The 26,671-nt window shown below is 38.0% G+C and overlaps 1 protein-coding gene across 1 annotated transcript in view; it reads right to left on the bottom strand.

Moving 5' to 3' along the window:
• spag17 (sperm associated antigen 17) overlaps positions 1–26,671 on the bottom strand; it is a 176,148-nt gene that overhangs the window by 32,737 nt on the left and 116,740 nt on the right. Inside the window, exons 41-47 of the mRNA XM_052014463.1 lie at positions 25,256–25,369; positions 23,264–23,315; positions 19,841–19,937; positions 16,355–16,408; positions 13,130–13,232; positions 9,488–9,560; positions 4,790–4,915 (exon numbers count right to left, since the gene is read on the bottom strand). Coding sequence (XP_051870423.1) covers positions 4,790–4,915; positions 9,488–9,560; positions 13,130–13,232; positions 16,355–16,408; positions 19,841–19,937; positions 23,264–23,315; positions 25,256–25,369 — 619 coding nt within the window. The remainder of the gene's footprint in view (positions 1–4,789; positions 4,916–9,487; positions 9,561–13,129; positions 13,233–16,354; positions 16,409–19,840; positions 19,938–23,263; positions 23,316–25,255; positions 25,370–26,671) is intronic.

Below are 26,671 nucleotides of genomic sequence, written 5' to 3'. Positions count from 1 at the left end.
TCAAACAACTAAATGGCCAGACAACACAGGCCCAATGCAACTGCTAAGAAGTGCTCTATTTATTGGGCAAGTGAACCATTCAGTAAAGAGGGAAGTGGGGATGGACAATACTGGTTGGTTGGCAGTGAAGTCCCAATGCCATGAATGATTAAATAAGATGAACAACACATTGGTGCAATGTATATTGTCATTTGTAAAAAGGGTCACAAATTTAAATGTAAATAATTGCCATTAATAAATGAATGATTTTGAAAAGAACGTACATTGCTCCTATCTGTAAAAAAAAAGCAACACCACCGACATTTGTATATGTTTCCTATTTTTCTGCTTTCATATCAATATTTAGCTGAGCCTTTCAACAATTTCTTATTGGATTTTTATTTTCCACCTACATGGGGAACATTCTGAAATTAAAATCAGAGCGCAGTATTCTCATTAATAATATGGTAGACCCACAACATAGTTTACTTGGATTGGGATACCGGAACCGAGAGGTCACCTCCTGTTGTGTTGGGCTGTCTCTTCTTTTGAGGCTGCATGTGTCTGACCCCTTTCCATGAGCTGGAGTTGGGTATATTGGGCTGTTGGTAACATCTGATGAAATAAAGTTAATGATGCTTATCCCAAACACATGTCAGTTTTCAGAGATGACCATTCTTTTGGGAACCATATTTTCTCCTTCCTTTATTCAAAACCAGTTATGTTTACACAGATCACAGAAAAGCTCCTGTGATTCACACTTGCTGGTATTTTTTTTTATGGTGTTGCCTCTCTCCTTTTCTCATTAAAGTTTCTATCAGGTATAATATTTTTGATAAACTAATTTATTGCTCCCTTTGATTGCTTTCTATTTTTCATTATCAATAAATTAATTTGTATGATCCAACAGTGAAATCGCTTCCTAGTTGTTTAGAAAAGTGTACAAAATCAGTTCTCTCCCATCAGCAACATACTTCCTTGAACTTTCATTATTACTCCTACACCTAAGTGTAGTGATATAATGGTTAGGTTACTGGATGGCCAATCAGAATTCTGGACCTTAGATCCAAAGATAAATACCAGCTGCAGAATTTAAAGAAAAAAGTGAGTAAATAAATCTGGAATAAAAAAAAATGCTAATCTCAGTAACAGGAGCTAAAAAACTGAGCTGAATTGTGACTTTCAACAAATGAGACCTCAATTCCACGGCTATCCCGCAAGCAGAGTGGGGTTTAGAAGAGGCATCTGAGGCCCCAACCCTACCTTGTACTGAAAGCAGTTGAATTAATTTAAATAATTGATAGATACATGCATTTAAAAACATCAAACCACTGTTAATTAACTAAAATATAAATATACAGTGAAACAAATATAAAAAAGATCTAAATTTACTTTTTTAGCGAAGGCAGGTGACTCCATTTAAATGTACATGAGAAAACAGTGGACAGTGAATCTAGACAGGGAGATGGGCCAGCAAAATCTGCCCCATTGACTTAAATACAGAAATGACCAAAGAACCACAGATCTAGGTAGCTTCTTACAACATCCTGCACTAATGGCTTGGAATCCGCACAGTTTGGGGACATTTAGGGAAGGAGCAGAATATGCCAGCCCTTCCGACAACATCCACATCCTAAGAAGGAATAAATCAAAAGGATAACTGATACATTCTGTGACAAAATTCACCCCTTTAAATCCCAATACTTGCTATTAATAAATGATTGATTTTGAAAAGAATAATAAGCTGCTATATTTAAAATATACCTTCTTATTTATTCTGAGCAACTCTACAGGATGTATGTGCATGCTTTCTATTTTAGTTTCTTTCCCATCTTTATTCTTGGAAACATATCGTGTATTTACTCAAATCAAACTTTACCTTCACCATCAAACAATTTTCTCATTAATCTTGGTTGATTACTATTTTCCACAAACATTAGGTATACTTTGAAAGAAAAGCAGAAGTGCACAAAATAAAATTGAAATATGCGTGGAAAGATCAAGTGAATAAATATCAACAATGATTAGTTGTAGCCTATGTATTCTCATCAACCACGTTCCATTTACAAATGTTGTGTAATGACAAAGGTTAATTGATAGTTAAGGGGCCTTTAGGGAACAATGCTAATGATAAGATAGCATTTTATATAAAGACTGAAGGTGACATAGTTCAATCTAAAACCAGTGTCTTAAATCTGAATACACCAAACTATAATGCATAAGCTGTGATATAGCTCAGGTAGATTGGTGAATGACATTGAAAGATAGGATAGAAAACTAGCAATGTTTTACTTTTAAAGAATTAATTCATTGGTTTCAAATATTATATATCCGTTTAATACAGAACAACAAGGGACATGGCAGACTTAGCTATCAAGAAAAGTTAAAGATAATATTGGATTAAAGGCTAATATAAACATACACATTAGGAGCAGGTCACTCACCCATTGAGTCTGCTCTGCTACTCAATAAGATGTTGGTTGATCTGACTTTAACCTCAATCCTATATTCCCACTACCCATGGTAACCTTTCACCTGCTTGTTTTTCAAGAATCTATTTAGATCTGTCTTAAAAATATTCAAAGATTGCTTCCACTGCCCTTTGAGGAAGAGGCTATATCAAAGATGATTTTCCTTTCAAAAAACTATGTTGACCTTACCTGTTACCTTGAATTTTTTTTTTTAAGTTCTCTGCAATCTAATGGGAAATGGTCAATATGGCAAAAAGCAGTTATTTTTAGGATTGAGAAAATTTCATAATTCAACGATGGGGATTGGGGGGGGGGGTGGGTGGAGAGAGAACCAAAGCATTAATAAAGAAAAGTAAAATAAGAGAGCATACATAAGAATGGATTATAAGGGCTTCGACAGATACGTAAAAAGGAAAAGATTAGCAAAGGTCAGAGGAGACGCAAGAGACTACAAATGCTGGAATCTGGAACAACACACTAAGCCCTGGAGGAACTCAGCAGGTCGAGCAGCATCTATGGAGGGAAATGGACGATCGATGTTTCGGGTCGAGACCCTTCATCTGGATTGTCCATTTCCCTCCATTGATGCTGCTCGATCTGCTGAGTTCCTCCAGTGCCTTGTGTGTTGTTAGCAAAAGTCAATGTGGGCCCTGAGGCAGGAGAATTTATATTGAACAGCAGAGAAATTAAGCAAATATTTGGTAGGTCTTCATGGAAGACAGAAAACCTCTTGGAAAGCAATATATTCCCAAGGACACAATGACCTGTAAACTAGGTTATTAAGGTGGCTATGGATATAGTTGATGCACTAGTTGTCATCTTCCAGAGTTCCATTGATTCCAGCACAATTACCACATATCGAAAGGTAGCAAATGTAATCCTATGATATTTAAGAAGGGGAGGGAAAACAAACCAGTTAGCCTGACATCTGTATAGAGACAATAATAGTATTTGACAATTTTTTTGAAAATGATATTGTAACCAGCAGAATAGCTATGGCCAACAAATTAATATGGTGATCTTGTACTTTCAGAAGGCCTTCAATGTCATGGAAGAGGTTATTGAACAAATTTAGAATTCATGGCATGGGGCAACATATTGGCTTCGTTTGAGGATTGGTTAATGAGCAGAAAATCAGACAATAGGAATAAACAGGACACTTTTGTTTTGGGAAGCTGTGCCATATGGACTCCCAAATGCTCACAATCTATATTAATGATTTGGATGAGGGGATCATTTGTAATATATGCATGTTTCCAGATGATACAAAGCTAAGGAGCACTGTGGGTTAAGGACACAGACAGGTTCAGAGGGATACAGACAGGCTAAGTGAATGAATAAGACATGGAATATAATGTGGAAAAACATCCAATTTGATAGAAAAAATATAAAGGTTGAATATTTTTTTAAATGGTGAAAGATTGAAAGGTATTGGTGGTCAGGGTTACCTGGATATCCTTTATACAAATCACTGGAAACTAATTGTGTATCCCTGCATTATGGCACTTCAGGGAACGGAAATTCAATCTTACAGAATTCACAAATCACTACCAAAAAATTTGAGACACGGAATAAAAATTTGCTCTTATGGAACTGTACTAGTTTACCCAGGACGACAATCGCATGCTGCCAGTTCACAGTGGGAGGCCACTTAAGGAATTTGCTTTGGAAACTGACATTGATACTTGTACAATGATACTTTATCAAACAATGTAACATTCATTTCTAGTTAATTAAAGCAACAACCCTTTCTCTTCTGCATACAATACAATCAGAATTCCCTTGCCTTTAGACTGCATACCTGTGGGGGACATTACTGTTGAGTGAGAGACTTCCTGTAGGAAGGTATGTTCACATATAACAAGGGATTCAATGGGAAAAAGAGTTTATGTTATGGAAAATCGGGCTATGGATGGCTCTCTAGAATCGCAATGCGGGGGTATACTACATGCATTTTCAGTAAACAATCAGAAAAATGAGAGGTAATCTCACTGAAACTTGAAAATTCTTAAGTGGCATAATAGGGTAGATGTGGAATTTATAACCAAGAGTCATAGCCTCAAAATAAGGGCTTGGCCATACTTGATAACATGACAATAAATTTCTTCACTCAGAGCCAATACATTTTTGGAATTCATAACCCAGAGGGCTATGGAGGTGATCACTATGTATATTCAAGACTGAAACTAATAGCTCTTTATATATAGGAAATCAAGGGAAATGCAGTTAGCATTGGAAAGTGGCATTGATGTAGAGGCTCAGCCATGATCTTACTGAATTGAATACCAGCACAAAGGGCTAAATAACCTATTCTTATGTTGAGGTACAAAATAATTTACCAGCAGTGAAATTTTGGTACTGAGAATCTACTGCCTGTTGTGTTGTGTTGTCTCTTCTTTTTAGACTACACGTGCCTGTCTCTGCATCATCAGCTGAAGTTGGGTATGTCGGTCTGTTTGTAACACCTGATGAAATAAAATTAGTAATTGTTTATTTGAGGAAAAAACATTACCCTACATACCCATCAGTTTGAAGCGAGGAACAATTCTTCTTGAAACCACATTTCCCTTTTTCAATTGTTGAAAGTCAGTTATTTTTGCCCCAATTTTTCACAGATTGTATTGATTGGTATCCACATTTGCCTCAAATTTCTTTGACGCTTTCCCTTAGGTGCTTTCTCATGCTACCTTTTTTCTTCGTTAAGCTCCCATCATGAACAACATTTACTCACAGACTTCGATGTTTTGAACACTGTTCTCCCAGATCTTGATTTGTCTTTGTTATTCTCTTTAGGACTGACATCTCTTTGTAAGTTCTCCTTTCCTCTTTAAAGTTACCATGATCTCAAAGAATTTGTACTATTTGGGAGATTTAGGAAAGCAACCCTCCAATTAGCTAGGTATTTCCCTTCAATTATTGCTCAATTCAGATTTGATTACAGCTCAGTGTAGTCTATTTTACGCCATCTCAAATTTGTACTGCCGATTGATCTTTAATATGCATTGACAATTCATACTTTTCACTTAAAACTAACGTGGAAACATTAGCTAAGAAATTAGATAAGAGAAAATTCATTTGCGCCTACTTTTATGCAAAAAATAGTCTGTAACACATTTTGGGGCATGTCATTGCAGTGTTTGCATAGTTTTCCTTGTGAAGTCCTGCTGATCAGGAAATCGGATCTGGTACTTCCTGTTGCAATTTATCCTCATCATGTTCAATTCCCTGTTGTATTTTGTGCACTTTTCAAGAGTCATTGACCCAAGGCAGCTACTAACAACTGAACCAAACTAAAGGTCAATATTTTGCAAGTTATATTTTCCAGGTAAAATCATAACGTTGCATGCCACATAATTATTAGTAAAAATGACCATACATTTAAATCCTAGCTCATTATTAATAAAATTGAAGGTTATGAAAAATAATAATATTTATATATTCAAAATATCATGTCCTCTTAATAATAATCTTTATAAGCAAAAAAGGTTTTGACCTATTTTCTATTTTTTTCTCTCTTTGATCACATAAACAGTTAGAGCACATTGCCAAATAAAAGTTCATTTTATCCATTTTAACTTTTTTTTCCACATAGCTTGGTAGATTCCTAATTTCCATCAAGTTACGGAACATACTGAAAGACTGAACTGCAGTGCAGAAGAGAAATACATCATCGCTTCTCACTGTCCAGAGTCCACTCTTTCTATGCAAAACATTCATTTCTCACATTTTGTTCAAATTACTATATTGTGTTTACTGTTCACATTGTGGTCTCCTCCATACCAGGGAGATCAACTACAGGTTAACGGACCACTTTGCCAAACACGTTCATTCAGTCTGTAAACATGATCCCCAGCCTTCAATCATCTATTAAGTCTGACTGGGCATATTAAACCTTCTGGAGTTAACAATGAGTTCAAAATGTCAAATAATAAGCATTTCACTATTTTTATTCCAAGTTTTGAGCATTCCTTCCAAATTCCATTGGTAATTTCATTCTGAATTTTCACCACCTCTCTTGATGCTTTGCATTATCACACCCTTTTGTTCTCTTCTTGTCTGTTCTCTCAACAGCTCTAAGACTTCTTTTCCTTGCTGTTTCCCAGTTCTGATGAAAGGACTTCGAATTGAATTTTGCTTTTCTTTCTCTTGAGATGCTGCCTAGCTTGCTGAGTATTCTCAGCATTTCCTGTTTATATTGCAACAAAATAAAATTAAAGCCTATGTAAAAGAAGTGTTTGGGACCAGTGTCTTAATCACTCCCACCTACAGAATTGCAGATGCATAAATATGTTACAACATAATTTACCTGTACTATATTATTGACAGCTCACTGCCTGCTACATTGGTCTGTCCCCTCTTTGGAGGTTGCATATGACTGATCCTGTTTTATAAGCTGTAGTTGGATATATTGGTCTGTTAGTAACATCTAATGATATAATATCGGCAATTCCTACGGAAGAATTGCTACCATGAGCTTTTAGCGAAGAAAACTTTTTAAAGCCTTTTAATTCCCCTTTTCTTCATTAAAAACATCTCTTCTTTGCAGCACTCTTACTTTAGACTGTAGGGATAAGAACTGGGATGCACTAAAACTTTGCTCGAAATACAGCTTCTCTCAGCCAAGGAAAGAATTTTATTTCATTGAGTTCTTCAAGGATCCATTAAATAATTGTCTTCATCCCTGATCATATGATACTCAATGAACACAAGAATATCATGATGTAAGAAAACATGGAATGAAAATTGACTTTTGAAGTTGGCCCTTTCCACACACATACTTCACTGTGACTCAATCCAGACCTAGTGTCTGGGAAAAAAAAATCAGAGGAATGGCCAAAGTAAGAAGCATTTTGTTCTGTCAAATATTCAAATAATTAAACTATATGTTAATTTTATTTTAAGCATTACTTGGTAATGGTTTAACTCCATAAATCTAGAATCTACAAATGTAGTGAAGGATAAAGAACTTTGAAATTTGGTTGTTCTGTGTCCTAAGCTTGCAATAAGTTGCATACACTTACAGCAATACAAGGGTAGTCTTGCCAGGTGTCTAGAGTATGTGCCAGAACTACTTAAATCAAAGAATAACAGTTAAATCAGAGCAGAATTCCTTTTGAAGGAATCTTGTTTTAGCATTCTCTGGTGCCTGAATTGCCACAAGCTATACTCACCCAGTAACTCCTCTGATTGTTGGCAGGCACCCTCACCAGGAATACTTAGCTATTGGCTGTTTAGTTTATCGCTTTGGACCATTGGTTACAATAAGCATTTTTATGGTCAATTTTCTAACTGTGGGTAGTTCAGTTTCCATTCCAGGGAAATGCAGTAATTCAACAGATCTGCCTTTTGTCACTTCTTGCAATCAATCTATTTCTTTAGTTATCTTGCATGACTATTGCAATGGTCTTGTGTATTCTTGACAAGATATGGTAATTCTAAAAATAACTTACTAGCACTCTACCTGTTGAGGAATATTGAGAATGAGAAATTACTTCCTGTGGCATTGGGTTATTTAATGTGGCAAATGGCAGTCTCTGTTAGATGGTTTGAAATTAAGCATATTGCTACGTCATTAAAATCTGGCAAAATAGTAAGTTTAGTGATGCCCATCAGAGAGAAAAGGTTATTATCTGCCTATCCAGCCTTCAGGGATGAACAGTTACTTTTAAAATTATTTTTTAACCATTTTCTTTCTTTAATGCTGCACCAACCTTCAGTGGATTTTATGAATAAAGTAGCAAATTTAATATGGTAATTTAAGAAAGAAGGCAAAGAGAAAAGTGTTTAGTAAATCTAGAATATCTGGTTTGAGCTACATGATTATCTTGGCATGGTGGGTGAGGGTGTGGGGCTGAAGGAAGCCAATGAATGGAGTATATCCAGATTTTATAGAGGTTTTGGGTGATAGTTATACCACATTAGGGCTCATAGGTTTGGTGATAATATATCAGAATGTATGGAGGACTAGTTAAAGAATAGGAAACAGAATAGAAAAAAAAAATGAGATTTCACTATTGAGGTGCTTCAATGATCACTATCAGAGGCTCAGCTATTCAATATTTACATTAATAACAAATGATGGGATAAATTTTGCTGATAATACAAAGCTATATCAGAACTAAGCTGTGAGGAGGATAAAATAGTATAAAAAGATCAAATGAGGAGGGCAAAAAAGTTGTAGGGTGTAAAGAGCTCAGAGGGTCAGGCAGCATCCATGGAGGAAAATGGACAGTTGATGTTTCGGGTCGAGACCTTTCATCTGGATCGAAGTGGTAGATTTGGTAATAATGCCAGGTCAGTCATTTTGGTAGGACAGAGGAAAAACAGTATTTTAAACAGTGAGAAATCATTGCATATTGATATTCAGAGGAATCTGGATGTCCTTATATACAAAATACAACACTAACATGAAGGTACAACAAAGTACTTAGGAAGGCAAATGCAAGGTGATTGAAGTACAATTGTAAATGTCAGTGTACAGAGTTTTGGTGAGATTACACCTGAAACAGTGCATATAGGTTTGGTCTCCATAACTCTGCAAGTATATATATTGTTACAAAAGTGGGAGAATGAGTGTTCATCAGATTGAATCCTTGAAAAATAGAGTGTTTTATGAGGAGAAATTAAGTAGGAATTTAGATGAATCAGAAGTGATATCATCAAAGTTCATAAAATTCTGAGAGGATTTGACAAAATTGATATTGAGAGGCATTTTCTACCATTTGGAGAACCTAACACCAGGTCCATAGTATCTGGATAAGGGGGTCAGCCACTTGAGGAAAGTTTGTTGTTCAGAAGCCTTTGAATCTTTATAATTCTTATCCAGAGGGGGTTTATTCACTAAGTGTAATCAGGAATGATTCAAGATCTTAAGACTGGTGGGAAAGTGGAGTCAAGATCAAGGATCAACTAATATCTTATTTAAAAAGGGAATAGCTAGAGATCACATGACCTATTCCCTTTCCTATTTCCTCTGCCATTTTGTAATTTCAAATTAGACCAACCTCTGGATTATAGTAAAGTGTTGCACTACTTACCCATGTCTGAATGATGATAAGATGAACTTGGTACCTTCATTGTCTGACTTGGTAAATAGTCCATATCACAGCTCTGTACGAAATAAATTTTTAAAATGAAATTTTTGTTTTTACATACCTGAACCTGTCTGCTATGCAATGTAACACCAATTGAAATACAGTATATTTATTATGCAGGGTGTTATGCTCAAAATAAGGAATTTACTATTTAAAGCCTTCCCCTACTTTATAAGAAAGTGCTTTGCAAAGTAACTGAGGCCAGAAGAAATGAGAGATCAGAGGCTGATGTTACTGGTGAGGTGGAACTGGGGAGGTGGGCAGGGGGGAGTTGTGTGATGGGATTGGGTGGGGGTGCTGAATGAGATCAGAGATTGGGGGAAATTGAAGGACAGGTCATGGGTAGCATCTTAAGACTGGCAGGAGGGTACATTTTTGCAAACTAATAGGCGGTCTAAGGATCTGATTTTCTTGTGTGTAGCTGACTTAGGAATCTGAGCAGACTTGTCTTGTAATAGTGGCCTCAAGCAAACATTAGCCTCTATTTTATATATGCAAAGGGCCTAATATCTTTCTTTATCGCAAGTAACTAAAAAGTGAGTTTCTTGTCCTTTTGCAACATAGTGCATTCTTTACTGGAAATATGTATGCTTCTTGCCACCCATAATGGGGGTACAAAACCAGTTTTTACTGAACTTTGAAACTACTGTATGTAATAGACATGCTTTGAATTATGTGCATGGAAACCTGTACGAGTCATTCTCCCTGATCTTCACTCTGATAATTAACAAACAGCATTCCTATGCATCCCACAGTAGAGGATGGCACAGTGGTGCAGCTTGTACAGCTGCTGCTTCACAGCATCAGAGACCTGGGTTCAATCCTGACCTCAGGTGCTGTCTGTGCAGAGTTTGCATGTTCCCTCTTTGACCATCTATCTCCTCTGAATGCTCTGTTTTTCTCCCTCATCTCAAAGACACGCAGGTTGGTAGGTTAATTGACCATTGTAAATGGCCCCTAGTGTGTAGGTGAGTGATGAGAATGTGGGGATAATAAAAAAATTGGATTAATGTAAGATTGTTATACATGTGAGATTGATGGTTGGTGCAGACTCAGGGGGCCAAAGAGCCTGTTTCCATGCTGTCTCTCTATGACAGTAATTCCACAATAAATGAAAGAATCTGAAATTACTGGATCCTAGGAAGTCATGCTTTTGGATGCATTTTCCACAATCTAGTAATTCCAGATTGGCTTTCAGGACTGGGTAAAGTCATGCACAAAAACTTTTTTGTGAAGCCTTATCAATTTCATTGCTGTATGACTGAAAATTGATTATTGGAGCTAGTCCCGATGGTTTGTTTTCCAGTGAATCAAACATGACAGGAAATTAAACGAAGCACTTCCAGTCACAAAGCAGGCTTGCACATGTCGGCTTGATTTAATTGAAAGGCGGAAAAGATATGAAGGGCAAAATGTCTTACTCCTGTTTCTATTTTTTTTTATTTTCTTATTTTGAGGGACATTCAGATTTTACATAATTTTCTCAATATAATTGCCTGTCTTGACACTAGATGGTCTGATACTAACAGTTCAACATGTGGGGACATAATCAAGTCAAAACTTGTGTCATGTATCCTGTGCCCACAGAGCTTAAACCACATGGCATTTAAATTACTATCAACTGCACATAGCTTCAGCATAAACTAAATAAGCACACAGATATATATATATTCCACTGGAAAACCAATTACACATCACCCAAAGAACTTAGTGTGGTGTGACATACTTGTATTTACATATTGTTATATATGCTAGTGCCCTCATACCTCTCCATCACAATCCTTGGTTCCTTGTATCCCATGGTGGGCAGACCCACCAGAGATGGCAACACAATGGTATAAAGAGGGAAGGTGTGGCTCTGAGAGTCCACAAACATTTGATTCCAGACCCCTTGAAGTCCTGTGGCAAGGACAAATGCTGATGACTGGTAATTATCAACTTCTTCCAGATGATGAATCTGTACTTCTCGGTGTTGAACAACATTCAGAGTAGCAAGGAAACAGTATCTATTCTGGATGCGGCACCACCACTGGTCAAACTGGCCAAGTCCTGAAGGGCATTGTTGTGAGACTGGGCATGAGACACTGTGGGTCATCAGGGAGCACAAGTATATTCCACCACAATCCTGTCGTGGTCCTCATGTTGCCTTTACAATCAACTCAAGGGTTTGGTTCTGATTCAAAAAGGTATGCAAAGGACATGCTGAGAGAAGCACCAAGTACCCTGGACCCAGAAAAGCTGCAACAGAGTGTGCTTCATGAACTACAAATGCAGCACGCCATAGACAAGTCAGATCAAAGGACTGCAGTTCTGTCACATCTATTTGTCTATGGTGGTGAAAAATTAAACAGATGATGGGTATAGGAAGTTCCAAGAATATTCCATCCTAAGTGTTGGCTGAGACCAACATGTGAGAGTACTGAAGATAAGGCTGAATCATTTCCAACCATCCTCAGCCAGAAATGCTGAGTGGATTGTCCAACTTGGTTTCCTCCTTCCAGCTGCTCCAACAATGCACTTCTTCACATCATAAGGTTGTAAGTGCTGATGATTCCACAATGCTCAATTCCATTCATAACATATAATTATATTGAGAAATTTATGTAAAATCTGAATGGCCCTCAAAATACATACAGAGAAAATAGAAAATGAAGAAAACAATGCAGCAAGACCTATATTCAGGAAGGGGCTGATCAATGGCAAGTAGCATTTATGCTGCACAAATGTTAAGTAATGAGCATCTCAGACAAAAAAGTCTAACCATCTACCTTTGACATTCAATGGCATTACCAATATCTAGCTACCACACCCCTCACCCAACAGCACTGTCAAGATTCTGGGGGACACCATTGATAAAAGCTCTACTGGGCTAGCCACAAAAGTTTTAGCTACTGGAGCAGATAAAAATTTAGTATCTTGCAGTGAGTGACTGACTTTCTGGTTCCTCAAGCATTTCCACGAATTACAAGGCATAAGTCAGGAGTGTGATGAAATATTTCAACTTGCTTAAGTGAGTGCAGCTCCAACAATTTTCAGAAGATCAATACCACCCTGGGCAAACAGTGTACTTGATTTGCATCTTAACTTCTACCTATTCACTCCTTCCACCATTACTGAAGTTACTCGCATAAGTACAGCTGAGGTAAAAGAGTAATTCCTTGATCTTGTATTCTCAGTGGGTACCAAGGCAATAAGAAAGTGAGATTCGGGCATAGGGATACCACATTATAATCCTAGTTCTTCAACTTCTGTTTTCTGTTAGTGCAACTGCTAAATTAAACTGCAGAGATATTTGCTGCAATCCTTAATTAGCCCTCAACCATTAACTTAATCTTTTCAAATAATTCAGTTTTGTTTCTAGAGCATGATCCATTATTTCTAAAAACAGGATGATTTAATTGTAACATTAATATTCCTGATCTTCCTCTAATCAACTTTGTTTTGACAAAACATTCAACTTGTTTGAACTTGAATAATTTGAAATTATATGCAAATGAAGATGCTTATCCTTCTGATCAACGGGAAAAGGTTCATCGACTTCGAGTGTCTTAATATTATGCTTTACAAAGAAAATTAAAATAATACCTGGGATGTGTCAAAAGCTTTGTCCAGGTCAGAAAGAAAGTATGGTGGGACAATCATGTTCTTCAAAGCCAGTCTGGAGGCTTTTTCTGCTTCAAGCTCCTGTCTGTTAGTACATAGATAGTTATAAGGTATAACAAATTATTGCATCTGTTGGCATTTCAATTCAATGATAGTATGCCATTTAAGGTTGTAATAAAACAATATGGAAGTTTTTTTTTATTTCTGGATTTTTATTGAAGATACTGCTGATATTTTTGTTTCCATAAAACAAACTTTTGAAAACTAATTTGCTGATCTAGAAATTTACTTGTTTGTTATAGATTCTCACTTCTTGTATTAAAATACACAATCGGTACTGAAACAAAGCAAGTCAAGCACTTAATTATTTCTAACCACATATATACTATATATTGATTTCCAAAGAGCCACTAACCATATGTGGCAATAATGCTAAACCTATTTAAATGAGTGTTTAGTATTAATTACTGATAAGTAGTTGGTTGAGTCCTTGCCAAAATCCAAATATTAGGCTTACATTTTTTTTTCATTCAATGAATTCTGAATCCCAAAACTAAAAACTCAACTCTCAACTATTGGCCAACAAGGAAAATTACAATGTTAGAGGATTAGATACCTATTTCATAACTAATTTAAAAAAATGCAAATTCTTACTTCTGTTCTACAGTGTTATACAAGATAATATAAAGCCACCTTTGGTGACGAAAACAGGTAAGAACATCAGTTAATCAACTTTGGAAGATTAATATGAATATGAATGTCCCAAGAGCCTGAACTGGGTAAAATTAATATAATTTTAATATTTAATTGAACCTGGATCATTCAAGTCAGTTTTCTTTTATACACTCTTCTCACAATACAGTAAAAAAAATGTATGTTTTCTCAATTAAATATTGCCACATTAAAAGAACTAATACTGTAAATTCATTGTTCCTCCAATTAGCTTTCCTGATTATTTGCTTCTTGCTATCACGTCTTGTGAGTTAGATCAAATTGGATCATGCACCACCATGAATTTATGCTCATTTCAATTTCTATGAAAAATAAAACAACTGAACATTTGAACTTGCTGTATAGACTGAGAAATCAGCACTATTTCTTTGCAGCTCCTCAGTGAATCTGACCCAATTGCACACGCCCAGTAAGACCCAATGATCATATGGATTTCATTTCATGAACTACACATACAGAAGTAATTTGAAATTGGTTTATTATTGTCACTTGTACCAAGGTACAGTGAAAAACTTGTCTTGCATACCGTTCATACAGATCAATTCATTACAGTGCAATGAGGTAGTACAAGGTAAAACAATACAGAAATAAGTGTAACAGCTACAGAGAAAGTGCAGTGCAGGTAGACAATAAGGTGCAAGGTCATAACGAGATAGATTGTAACGAGATCCTTCTTATTGTACTAGGGAACCATTCAATAGTCTTATAACAGCGGGATAGAAGCTGTCCTTGAGCCCAGTGGTACATGCTTTCAGGCTTTTGTATCTTCTGTCCGATGGGAGAGGGGAGAAGAGAGAATGTCTGGGGTGGGTGTGGTCTTTGATTATGCTGGCTGCTTTACCGAAGTAGAGTCTATGGAGGGGAGGCTAGTTTTTGTGAAGTGCTGAGCTGTGTCCACAACTCTCTGCAGTTTGTGGTCACAGGCAGAGCAGTTGCCATATCAAGCCGTGGTGCATCCAGATAGGATGCTTTCTATGGTACATCGACAAAAATTGGTGTCAAAGGGGACATGCCAAATTTCTTTAGCTTCCTGAGGAAGTAGAGGCACTGGTGATATTTCTTGGCCATGCCGTTCTCACAACACCTGTTAAGCAATTAAAAAGTTCCTCCTATCTTGTGCTGGGTATGCAAATCAAATGGATTCCTTTAAATAATTTTCTTACCAGTTTTTCTTTGGAATCTCCCCTCAACACCAATACCAACCCCCACCAAAGATCCAAAAGTTAATCTTCATCTGATCTCTCTACCCATTGATCTGCCTCTGATTTAATTCAACTTGACACCATTCCTGACATTGACACCCATTCCCTTTATTCTGTGAAACCTCTTGACTGACAATCTTATCCTTGACTAATAGCCAGCCTCCAGTGCAAGGATCGCACTCCCCACTACCACTCATAATTGCTTCTCCCGGCTCAACTAACCCTGCCTCATCACCAACAGAAGAACACATACTCTATTAAAGACATTTATACCTTAACCCTCCTTGACCAACAACTACATTCTTGACTACCAATTCTATGACCAACAGCTGCATGCCTACTGATTGTACCCCCATCCGACTGACAACCCAACCCCATCTCCTTCTAACATAAACCATTCTACCCCCAACCAATCCATATCAGCCAACCTTCTCTCCAATCCCTTTACTTAGCAACTTAATCCCTGAAAGGTTTTCTCTAGCATCAAAGGCTGATTCAGGAGCCTTGTGCACTACTCAATTTCCAAGTGACAAGCCTGTGAACAAAATGACTGAGAGCCCATTGCACAGCAACTGTTTAATATGCCTCTTCAAATCCCAGGACGGTGATTTGTATGGGTTGTTGTTTTGAATGACTTTGTTTTTGACAAGCTATAGAAGTTGCTTTCCTTTGGTGGCATGAATAGGTGCATCTTTGCAGTGGGATGTGCGAGTGAGAAATCTTAACATATGGTGTAAACTGGCAGTCAAGGGAATGCTTACTTAGTGGGAGTACATGAACGTTTTCTGCATCTGCCAACGGGCTGTATGACAAAATCTCTTTAAACTCCTGCTGCTCTTCTCACTGATCCACAGAAATATTTCTTTCCTATCAGGGCCACCAGAGGGAGGGCTCTTGATTAGACAAGGTTTGTGCCATTATTCTGATTAGAGAATCTCCCCGTGACACTGAAGATTGTGAGGGTCAATGCTAAAACCATTGGGTCACTTGTTTAATGGCCCATGAATTTAATAAGCCTTCACAATTTGTAAAGTATATATTAATCTATTGTTAGAGTAGAAAGCCATGAAGTTAAAAAAATGTTATATATGGCAAAAAGAATACAAGTCACATTTATCCTATTTTGATATATTCATCAAAAATAACAAAGTTGACATCCTGGAAACTATAGCTTGATGTTGCCAAAATGTCAGGTTCCAGTTTGCAGCACCTTTTATTTAATTTAACACCTTCCCTATTTTGACACATCTGTTGAATCTTAGTTTATTGTTACCTGTATTTTTCCATTCTTTGTGGCCATTGAAATGCACGGTTTTGTTTCTGGTTGCTGCAGAGACACAACAAGAGAAACCAAGATACAGATAATGAAAATCACTGACTTATTCATATACAGTGCAAGTCATCCTCAAGTCATTTTGATCTAGATCCTTAATAATCTCCAAATTCACTGGCAAAGAAAAATAAGTATTTTGTAAAAGGAGGAAATAATTTATTATGAAAATCAGTACATATTACATGGTACATATTACAAATTAGAAATATCACTAATTAGTACATATTACAAATAATTGCAATATGTGAGCCCAGAATTTCATTAAAATAATTTGCCACATGAGCTCACTGTTCACCACCTTACTACATCCATTCTTATCTTGAATGGGTCCCTCAGCTGGCAGCCTCAAAGAAGTCACTCCAACTTCCTCACAGTATAGAGGTTATTGCTGGAAACTTCAAGTGGAATTGCTTGTTTTGTTTTGTGAAGTTTCAGGCTTAGGAAGTTTCATGTGTTTAGTCTGTGATTAGGCATCAAAATTATGATGCACATCATAATACACATTTGTGACATTGACACTAGAAGTAGGTATTTTGCTCTGTTCTAAGTAAGTCATAATTTCTTCACCATTCTTGAGAGAATACAAAATAAAATTACACATAAAATTTGAACAATAATTATTCTGGTTACACCTTGGGAAGAATGTGAGGGATTTGGAGGACTGCAGGAAAAAATTCCAGGGTTATGGCACTTATGTTACAGCAAAGGCTGGAGAAGCTAGAATTAGCTCTCAGAGCAAAAGGTTGAGAGGTGACAGGGTATTTAAAATAATGAGGGCAATAACTAGTGTGGACAGAGAAAAACTGTTCCCACTGAAAGATTCTAGAACCAGAGATGAGGAAAAACGTAATTACTCAGCAAGGGCTTAGCATCTGGAATGCACTGTCTGACAGGCTGGTGGTTCAGATTCAATTAAGGCTTTCAAAAGGGAATTGGATTGAAACTTGAATGAAAAGGAAATCAGGGCTAAAGAGAATGGAGGGTGAGTGAGACTAGCTGTACTCTTACACCATAAGACATAGGAGCAGAATATGGCCATTCGGCCTATCAAGTTTGCTCCGCCATTCGATCATGGTTGATTTTTTTTTACCTTAGCTGTACTTATGGGAGGCATTTCCCCATTCTCCTGCCTTCTCCCCGTAACCTTTGATCCCCTTGCTAATCAAGAACCTATCAACCTCCGCTTTAAATATACCCAATGACTTGGCTTCCACAGCCATCTGTGGCAATGAATTCCACAGATTCACCACCCTCTGGCTAACGAAATTCCTCCTCATCTCTGTTCTAAACGGACATCCTTCTATTCTGAGGCTGTGCCCTCTGGTCCTAGACTCTCTCACTACTGGCAACATCCGCTCCATGTCCACTCTATCCAGACCTTTCAATATTCGGTAGGTTTCAATGAGATGCCCCCTCATCCTTCTAAACAGCGAGTACAGGCCCAGAGCCATCAAACACTCCTTGTACGTTAACCCTTTAATCTCTGGGATCATTCTCGAAAACCTCTGGACCCTCTCCAATGCTAGCAGATCCTTCCTTAGATATGGGGCCCAAAACTGCTCACAATTCTCCAAGTGTGGTCTGACCAACACCTTGTAAAGCCTCAGCAATACATCCTTGCTTTTATATTCCAGTACTCAAAATGAATGCTAACATTGCATTTGCTTTCCTTACTACCAACTCAACCTGCAAGTTAACCTTTAGGAAATCCTACAGCAGGATTCCCAAGTCCCTTTGCACCTCTAATTTCTGAATTCACTCCCCATTTAGAAAATAGTCTATGCCTTTATTCCTTCTACCAAAGGGAATGACCATAGACTTCCCTACGCTGTATTCAATCTGCCACTTCTTTGCCCATTCTCCCAACCTGTCCAAGTCCTTCTGCAGACTCCCTGCTTCCTCAACACTACCTGCCCCTCCATCTATCTTTGTATCATCCGCAAACTTGGCCACAAAGCTATCAATTCCATCATCCAGATCATTAACATATAACGTGAAAAGTAGCAGACCCAACAATCACTCCTGGGGAACACCAGTAGTCACTGGCAGCCAACCAGAAAAGGCCCCCTTTATTTCCACTCTTTGCTTTCTGAGAGTCATCTTCTATCCATGCTAGTACCTTTCCTGTAATATCATGGGCTTCTATCTTGTTTAGCAGCCTGATGTATGGCACCTTGTCAAAGGCTTTCTGAAAATCCAAGTAAACAAGATCCACCCACTCTCCTCTGTCTATCCTGTCTGTTACTTCCTCAAAGAATTCCAACAGATTTGTCAGGCAAGATCTCCCCTTAAGGAAACCATGCAAACTTCGGCCTATTTTATCATGTTTCCAAGTACCCTGAAACCTCATCCTTAATAATGGACTCCAACACCTTACCAACCACTGAAGTCAGGCTAACTGGTCTATAATTTCCTGTCTTTTGCCTCCCTCCCTTTTCAGAGTGGAGTAACATTTGCGATTTTCCAGTCCTCCGGAACCATTCCTGAATCTTGTGATTCTTGAAAGATCACTACTAATGCCTCCACGATCTCTTCAGCTACCTCCTTCAGAATCCTGGGGTGTAGTCCATCCGGTCCAGATGACTTATCTGCCTTCAGACCTTTCAGCTTCCCAAACACCTCCTTAATTACAACGACTACACTTCTGCCCTGACTCTTGAATTTATGGCAATGTTGCTGGTGTCTTCCAAAGTGAAGATTGACACAAAATACTTATTCAGTTCATCTACCATTTATTTGTTCCCCATTATTACCTCTCCAGCATCATTTTCTAGCGGTCCGATGTCCACTCTTGCCTTTCTTTTACTCTTTATATATCTGAAAAGAACTTCTGGTATCCTCTTATTGGCCAGCTTACCTTCTTATTTCATCTTTTCTCCCCTTATTGCTTTTTTTAGTTGCCTTCTGTTGGTTTTTAAAAGCTTCCCAATCCTTTAGTTTCCCACTAATTTTTGCAATATCGTATGCCCTCTCTTTTGCTTTTATCTTCTCTTGTAGAGAATTGGCATGGATTTGAAGTGTTCAATGGCCTCTTGTGCCATTACTCTTCTAATATTCTTCTATGAATTGTTAAATGACTATTGTATAAATATTTAAAAATGTCAGCCATTATTTTTATCTTTTTATATATCTAGCCCCTTCAAGGCTAAAGATATTAGCTTGGTAAATGCTCAAAGGCAGAACTCTGGCAATTATGCTAAATTTGTGCTGCTGATGAAACTTGGCCACTGATTGCCTTTAATGCAGGAAAAACATCTGAGTGCTTTTTTGTTCATGTTACAAAGAGAATCACTTCACTCTCATCACCCTCTACATTACCAAGCAGATTTCTTTGGATAAATATCTCTAAGCTAGCTTGGTAGCCCTTGTGTCGTCTGGAAGATGAAATAAAGAGCAAAACATTTTATGAAAGTTGTATTGACATACCTCTCTGTGTCTACTTCAGTCCATTCACATGGGTGCCTCTCAGATACATTCTTGAAAGTGGATGCTATAGCTTCCTCGTAAATTGAGGCTACATCAACTGTAACATATAACAGAATTATAAGATGCTTAGAAACTACTTAGACCATCAGGCTTATTATGTCATTACTAATGGATCTGCATGAAATCTATACAAATTATGTTCATTGCTATTTCTAATGGTCTATACATACTAGCAGTTAATTTAAAATAGCTGCAAAATTTGCTTGTTTTAAATTTTTAAAATAGCAGAGGGAACTACTAACAGAAAATATCTATGAATTCCTCCCCCAGAAATTTTTAATTTTACAATTGATGTTACATCACTATTGGACAGTTGTTGGCTGAGATGAGTTAGAGAAAAATAATGGCTACACTCTCAAGAATCCCAACAAGAATGTGATTGTCGTTTATTGATCCCTGACCTACGTAAATACTGCAACATATTGAAAATAAAGAAGAGCTTTCATTCACCTGCTTTTGGTCCATTCCAAAATATATGAATTCTGCAGCGGTATTGATGGTGATACACTACTGGATGCAGGTTTACAAGACTGTTGTCAGCCTTTATTTATAATTTGGTTAAAGCCTGTGATGTACAAGTTCAATCATTGCTGTTGATCATTATGCAGACGTGGCCCAAATCATGCAAATTGGATTAGAAAAATTAAATTGCTGAATTGTTATTGGGACTGGAAAGCTTGAGACTGGATAGCCTGGGGGTTGAGTTTAGGAAGCTGAGATGTGGCATTATTTTTTTTATATATTCATTCAAGGGATGTGGGCTTCATAGTCTGAGCCAGCGATTAATTGTCCACGTCTTTGAGAAGGTGGTGGTGAGCTTCTTGAACCACTATAGTTCTTGAGGTGTGGGTATGCCCGCAATGCTGTTAGGGAGAGAATTCCAGGATTTTGACCGTTGAGTCATGGTGAGTTGCTGCAGTGCTGTAGCAGATGGTACAAACTACTGCTGCTGTGCTTCTGTGGTGGTGTGAGTGAATGGTTGTGGATGGGGTGCCTATAAAATGGGCTGCCATGGACTGTATGGTGTTGAGCTTCTTGAGTGTTATTGAAGCTGCACTCATCCAGTATTCCCTTGCACTCCTGACTTGAGCCTTGGAGGTGGTGGTCAAGCTTTAGGGAATAAGGTGAGTTACTCGCTGCAGGATTCCTAGCCTCTGACCTATTCTTAGAGCCACAGTATGTATATGGCTACTCCAGTTTCTGGTCAATTGTAACCCCCAGGATATCAATAGTGGGAAATTCAATGATGGTATGTAAAATCATGAGGAGCATAGACGAGGTGAATGGTCACAGTCTTTTTCCTAGGGTAGGGGAGCCTCAAACTAGTGGGTATAGATTAAAGGTGAGAGGGCAAGGATTTAAAGTGGACCTGAGGGGCAACATTTTCACATAGAAGGTAGTGGAGCAGGCACGGTAGTGTAGCGGTTAGCATAACGTTTTACAGCACCAGCAACCCAGGTTCAATTCCGGTCACTGTCTGTAAGGAGTATGTATGTTCTCCCTGTGTCTGCGTGGATTTCCTCTGGGTGCTCCGGTTTCTTCCCACATTCGAAAGATGTACGGGTTAGGAAGTTGTGGGCATGCTATGTTGGCGCCAGAAGCGTGGCGACACTTGGAGGCTGCCCACAGAACACTCTATGCAAAAAATACACTTCGTGTGTTTCGATGTACATGTGACTAATAAAGATATCTTGGTATGTGGAATGAGCAGCCAGAGGAAGTGGTGGAGGCGCGTACAATCACAATGTTTAAAAGACATTGGGACAGGTATATGGATAGGAAAGGTTTAGAGGGATATGGGCCAAATGCAGGCAAAGAAGACTAGCTCAGGTAGGCAACTTGGTCGGCATGGATGAGTTGGGCCAAAGGGCCTGGCTCTATGCTGTATAACTCTATGAAAGGAAAGGTGCTCATTGATGAGTGATACAGGACTGATACGCTCATACGGGAGAATTGCGTAAAGCTGGATTTCCGCAAGTCGTCATCAGTAACCCTGTATTCAGTAACAAAGATAATCGCCCTGCAATATTGAATGTTAACCTCAAATAAAATGTCCAGTGGAAAGTTACAATTTAAATTTACAATGAGTTTCCAGTTATCAAGTACCTGATTCGGTTGCAGAATCTAAAATGTTATTCAATCATGCTTCAAATACAGAAAGTTACAAGAAAGTTTTTTTTGTTCAAATCTCCTCAGCTGATTATTCAAAAACTCCACAGATTCCATGCTGTTGTCATGTAAAAGCTTGTCACCAAACTCCGAGACCTAGGACTCAACACCTCCCTCTGTAACTGGATCCTTGACTTTCTAACAAACAGACCGCAATCAGTGAGGATAGGCAGCAATACCTCCGGCAGGATTATTCTCAACACTGGTGCCCCACAAGGCTGTGTCCTCAGCTCTCTACTCTATTTCCTATACACTCATGACTGTGTGGCCAGATTCTGCTCTAACTCCATCTACAAGTTTGCAGATGATACCACCATTGTAGGCTGATTCTCGAACAGCGATGAGTCGGAGTACAGGAAGGAGATAGAGACCTTAGTGGAATGGTGTCATGACAACAACCTTGCCCTCAATGTCAACAAAAGAGCTGGTCATTGACTTCAGGAAAGGGGGTGGTGTACATGCACCTGTCTACATCAATGGTGCTGAGGTCGAGAGGGTTGACAACTTCAAGTTCCTAGGAGTGAACATTACCAACAGCCTGTCCTGGTCAAATCATGTAGAAGCCACGGCCAAGAAAGCTCACCAGTGCCTCTACTTCCTCAGGAGGCTAAAGAAATTTGGTTTGTCCCCTTTGACTCTCACCAACTTTTACAGATGCACCATAGAAAGCATCCTATCAGGATGTATCATGGCTTGGTACGGCAACTGCTCTGCCCAGGACCGCAAGAAACTGCAGAGAGTTGTGGACACAGCCCAGTGCATCACGGACACCAGCCTCCCCTCTTTGGACTCTGCCTTTACCTCTCGCTGTCTTGGCGAAGCAGCCATCATAATCAAAGACCCCACCCACCCGGGACATTCTCTCTTCAGGAGCCTGAAGGCACGTACCACCAGACTTAAGAACAGCTTCTACCCCACTGTGATAAGACTATTGAACCTTATACAATGAGATGGACTATGACCTCACGATCTACCTTGTTGTGACCTCGTACCTTATTGCACTGCACTTTCTCTGTAGCTGTGACACTTTACTCTGTACTGTTATTGTTTTTACCTGTACTACATCAATGCACTCTGTACTGACTCAATGTAACTGCACTGTGTAATGAATTGATTTGTACGATCGGTTTGTAAGACAAGCTTTTCACTGTACCTCAGTACAAGTGACAATAATAATCCAATACCAAAATGTACCTTTATTTGCTTCCTTTTCTTCCATTTGACATAGTTCATCATCAGGGAAGGACTGTGCAGGAATAATAGTATTACTTATGCAACAATATTAAATAGAAATAAGAAAAACAAGATATGCAATATAAGGATGTGATGTAAAGAGACTGATGCATCATATTCATGATCCAATAATATACATTTAATAACACCACTCTTGTGCAGAAAAATGTGACAACATTTCTGTTCTAACATTAACCTTGCCTTCTTCCTCTCATGTGCGAAGACACCTGTTTGACTTTTGGCTGTCACACTGATGAGCTGCAGTAGTTTTGGACATTTACTTAAAGAAATACATCCATGGGAATTGGGAAAGATCACTGATGGAAAACAGCAATAAGCAGAAATTATTCTATGGGTGTAGCTGCATCATACCATGCTTAAGCCTTGCTCTCTAAAACTGGGTTGTGCAATACTAAAGTATGACTAATGTCATTGGCTAAACGTCATTTTGCTGCTATTACACAAAGCATTAACCTGTTCTAAAGTAAATCAATTAGTGTCTCCTCTAAACTATCAAAGGCATTTAATAAAAATATGTGAAATGATGCCAATATTTAAACTAAAATAGGTTTTGTCCTTTTAAATTGGGCTTCTGCCATTAGCAATTGTAAGAGAAAATAATGATCATTTATGAAATTAAGCCAAACTTCTGAGCTGAATGGGAAGGATGTAGACTACCATATTTTGAGAACTTGGTTTATTTGTACTAAAACTTCATTTACCCATCTTTGCTGCTTAACACTTGATAATTTCACTTGAAAAAGAATAACAGAAGAAAAGGTAGCTTCCCTAATATCCATAGCCAACCTTTGAGGAGAGTGCTCTAGGTTACCATGATCTTGTTTGTAAAATAGCAGTTTCTAATTTTACTCTAAGTAGCCCAGCTCGAATATTAAGATTAATATTACTTTCATGTTTTTGCCCTGCCAGAGTAAATAATTTTTTCTGCATTTATGCTGTCAAATCCATTTAGCATTTTACATAGCTTAATTAAATGATTCCTTAGCCTCAACCTAGTGAATTAATGTTGCATCCACCCTCGGTTAGAACTTTTTCCCAAAATCTATTATTCTAGATAGAGCGTGACTATGCTTTATACCACATCATAATTACTTTTGAATTCCAACATCTTTCAGATAAAGGCTAGTTAGACTTTGTTCACACAAGGCAATATTTCAATTTAATATATTAGGGAGGACCTGAAGTCTCCTTTATAGGCTCTGCAAGGTCAGAACCAGTACAATATTAGATAGTCTCCGCTCCCTCCCCTACCAGCATATCCCCTTCCACAGAGAACAAAAAGCCTGTGGAATCAGTTGCTGGCTCATGCATAGAATGCAGATTCATTGCAATCATAAGGAGAAATTCTGTTTTTGGCTGGTTTGGAGATCAGGAAATTTGTATCCTGTTATACAGATTTGGGCAGATAGTAGTCTTGAAGGACTTGGAGAAATTCCTCAAGATTTTGGTTTCTAATTGGCCTGTGTTTTTACCTTTATTGCCTCATTCATGAAATTACATAGTTCTGGTGGTCAGAAACAAATGGATTACAATGTCTAAGGCACCATGTTTGTAATGGGACAGACTGAGTAGTAAACCTTTCTCATCATCATTTTGCGTGTCTGTGTATTGTTTGTTCCCTCATTAGTTGGCCACTAGTTATTTAAGTGCAAAAGTATAGCCTTTGTCTTTTATGTTATGCACTAATTTTGATTGTATCAATTACTTCTCCTAAAATTGTTTCCTTGAAGCTATAGCCTTATCAGTTCAGAACAGTTTACTATAATTCTTAGAACTATATTGAATCTAATGCAACTTTTTTGGCATGTAAACTGATGATTTTCTGATGTGATCCAAGCTCCTGAGTAGAGGGTCACATCATAAACAAATAGTAAATTTTACTAGTAGGCTTAATTTGCCAAACTGCCTCTAGTTATAGTAGCAGTTTCATACCCGAACCAATCTGAGCAGATCAGTAGCATGGGCAACCTCTTCTTCATTGCGTGGCTCCTTAAGCATCATTTCATTTTGCACTTGCTCCTTTTGCAAAATATGTTCTATGTACTCCTACAATGAAATTATTAATCAGAACATTAGAAAATTTGGAACTAATCTGCAAAAATCTAAAAGAAAAACTTAAAGCTTAAAATTTACTAAGATTGTTATGTATCATAACCTAGTTTTCCTTCAGTTTTGGCACCAGTTGCATCAATTTATGGTTGGAGAAAAGTAGTTTCTGACTCCCATTGGGGTTTGGCCAGTAGGTACTTGAAAAAAAATCATATACCTTGGTTGTTCTAACCTTTCATTGATTGATTTCAGGTCAGGGTCAGGCTGTTTCTGATTCTGTTTGCATGTGCTCTCTATTTTGATATCTACTTTCATTTGTAAGGCTGGAAATTTGGACACCATTGTAATGTATTGGGACACTTTATGGGAGATATTTACAGATCATAATCTTGCATTATCTGTAAACATTTTGGAATTTCTGAAAGCCACTGAAATTGCTACCTCCATTAGGAGAGTAGAAATATTGTTTAAGTTCCTTTTACACTTGACTTACTTGGTGGAAGAGGAGAACCACCATAAATTAGTCAGCCTCCAGAGTTAAAAGGGGTATCCATTTGCTATTACTCTCTATGTTGGATCTGTAATTTAAAGGAGTAATATATTGATGCTCCAGATTCAATAAAAAGATGTCTCAAAAACTCTACACTTTGTTGCGGAATCTTCTGGTGTCAGTATCTTGAACATTTTTTTCCTCAAAATCATTTCAAGGAATCACTGATAATCACAAGTTTAGTCGATTGGCAGGATATTTGTGCACTTGCTTAAACTTAGAGACTTGTTCAGAAAAGATATCTTTATTGGTCACATGTACATTGCAACACAAGGTGAAATGCATCTTTTGCGTAGAATGTTCTGGGGGCAGCCCACAAATGTCGCCACGCTTCAGGCGCCAACATGGCATGCCCACAACTTCCTAACCCGTACATCTTTGGGATGTGGGAGGAAACCTGAGCACCCGGAGGAAACCCATGCAGACATGGAGAGAACGTACAAACTCCTTACAGAGTGTGGCCGGAATTGAACCTGGGTTGCTGGCGCTGTAATAGCGTTATGCTAACCGCCACACTACAGTGAAATAATATCCTGCAGAAATCCAGGAAGTCACCAATTCAAGTGAAAGAATTCTTTTGGCTAACATAACTTCCCAAAGCATATGGGGAAGTACAGTAGTCAAATGGGGAGTTTAATGTCATTGATGTTCCTCTTTCCAAAAGTGCAGCTTCTATAATTGCAAGGTCATTATTGTCCAGCTAATGATTCAACAATGCAACTCAAATCTAAATTCCCAGGAAACACTCA

This window comes from Pristis pectinata, chromosome 4 (genome assembly GCF_009764475.1).
Source record: "Pristis pectinata isolate sPriPec2 chromosome 4, sPriPec2.1.pri, whole genome shotgun sequence".
NCBI classification, from domain to species: Eukaryota; Metazoa; Chordata; class Chondrichthyes; order Rhinopristiformes; family Pristidae; genus Pristis; species Pristis pectinata.
Note: the sequence above shows the minus strand (reverse complement) of the source record. Positions and strands in the feature narration are given on the sequence as shown.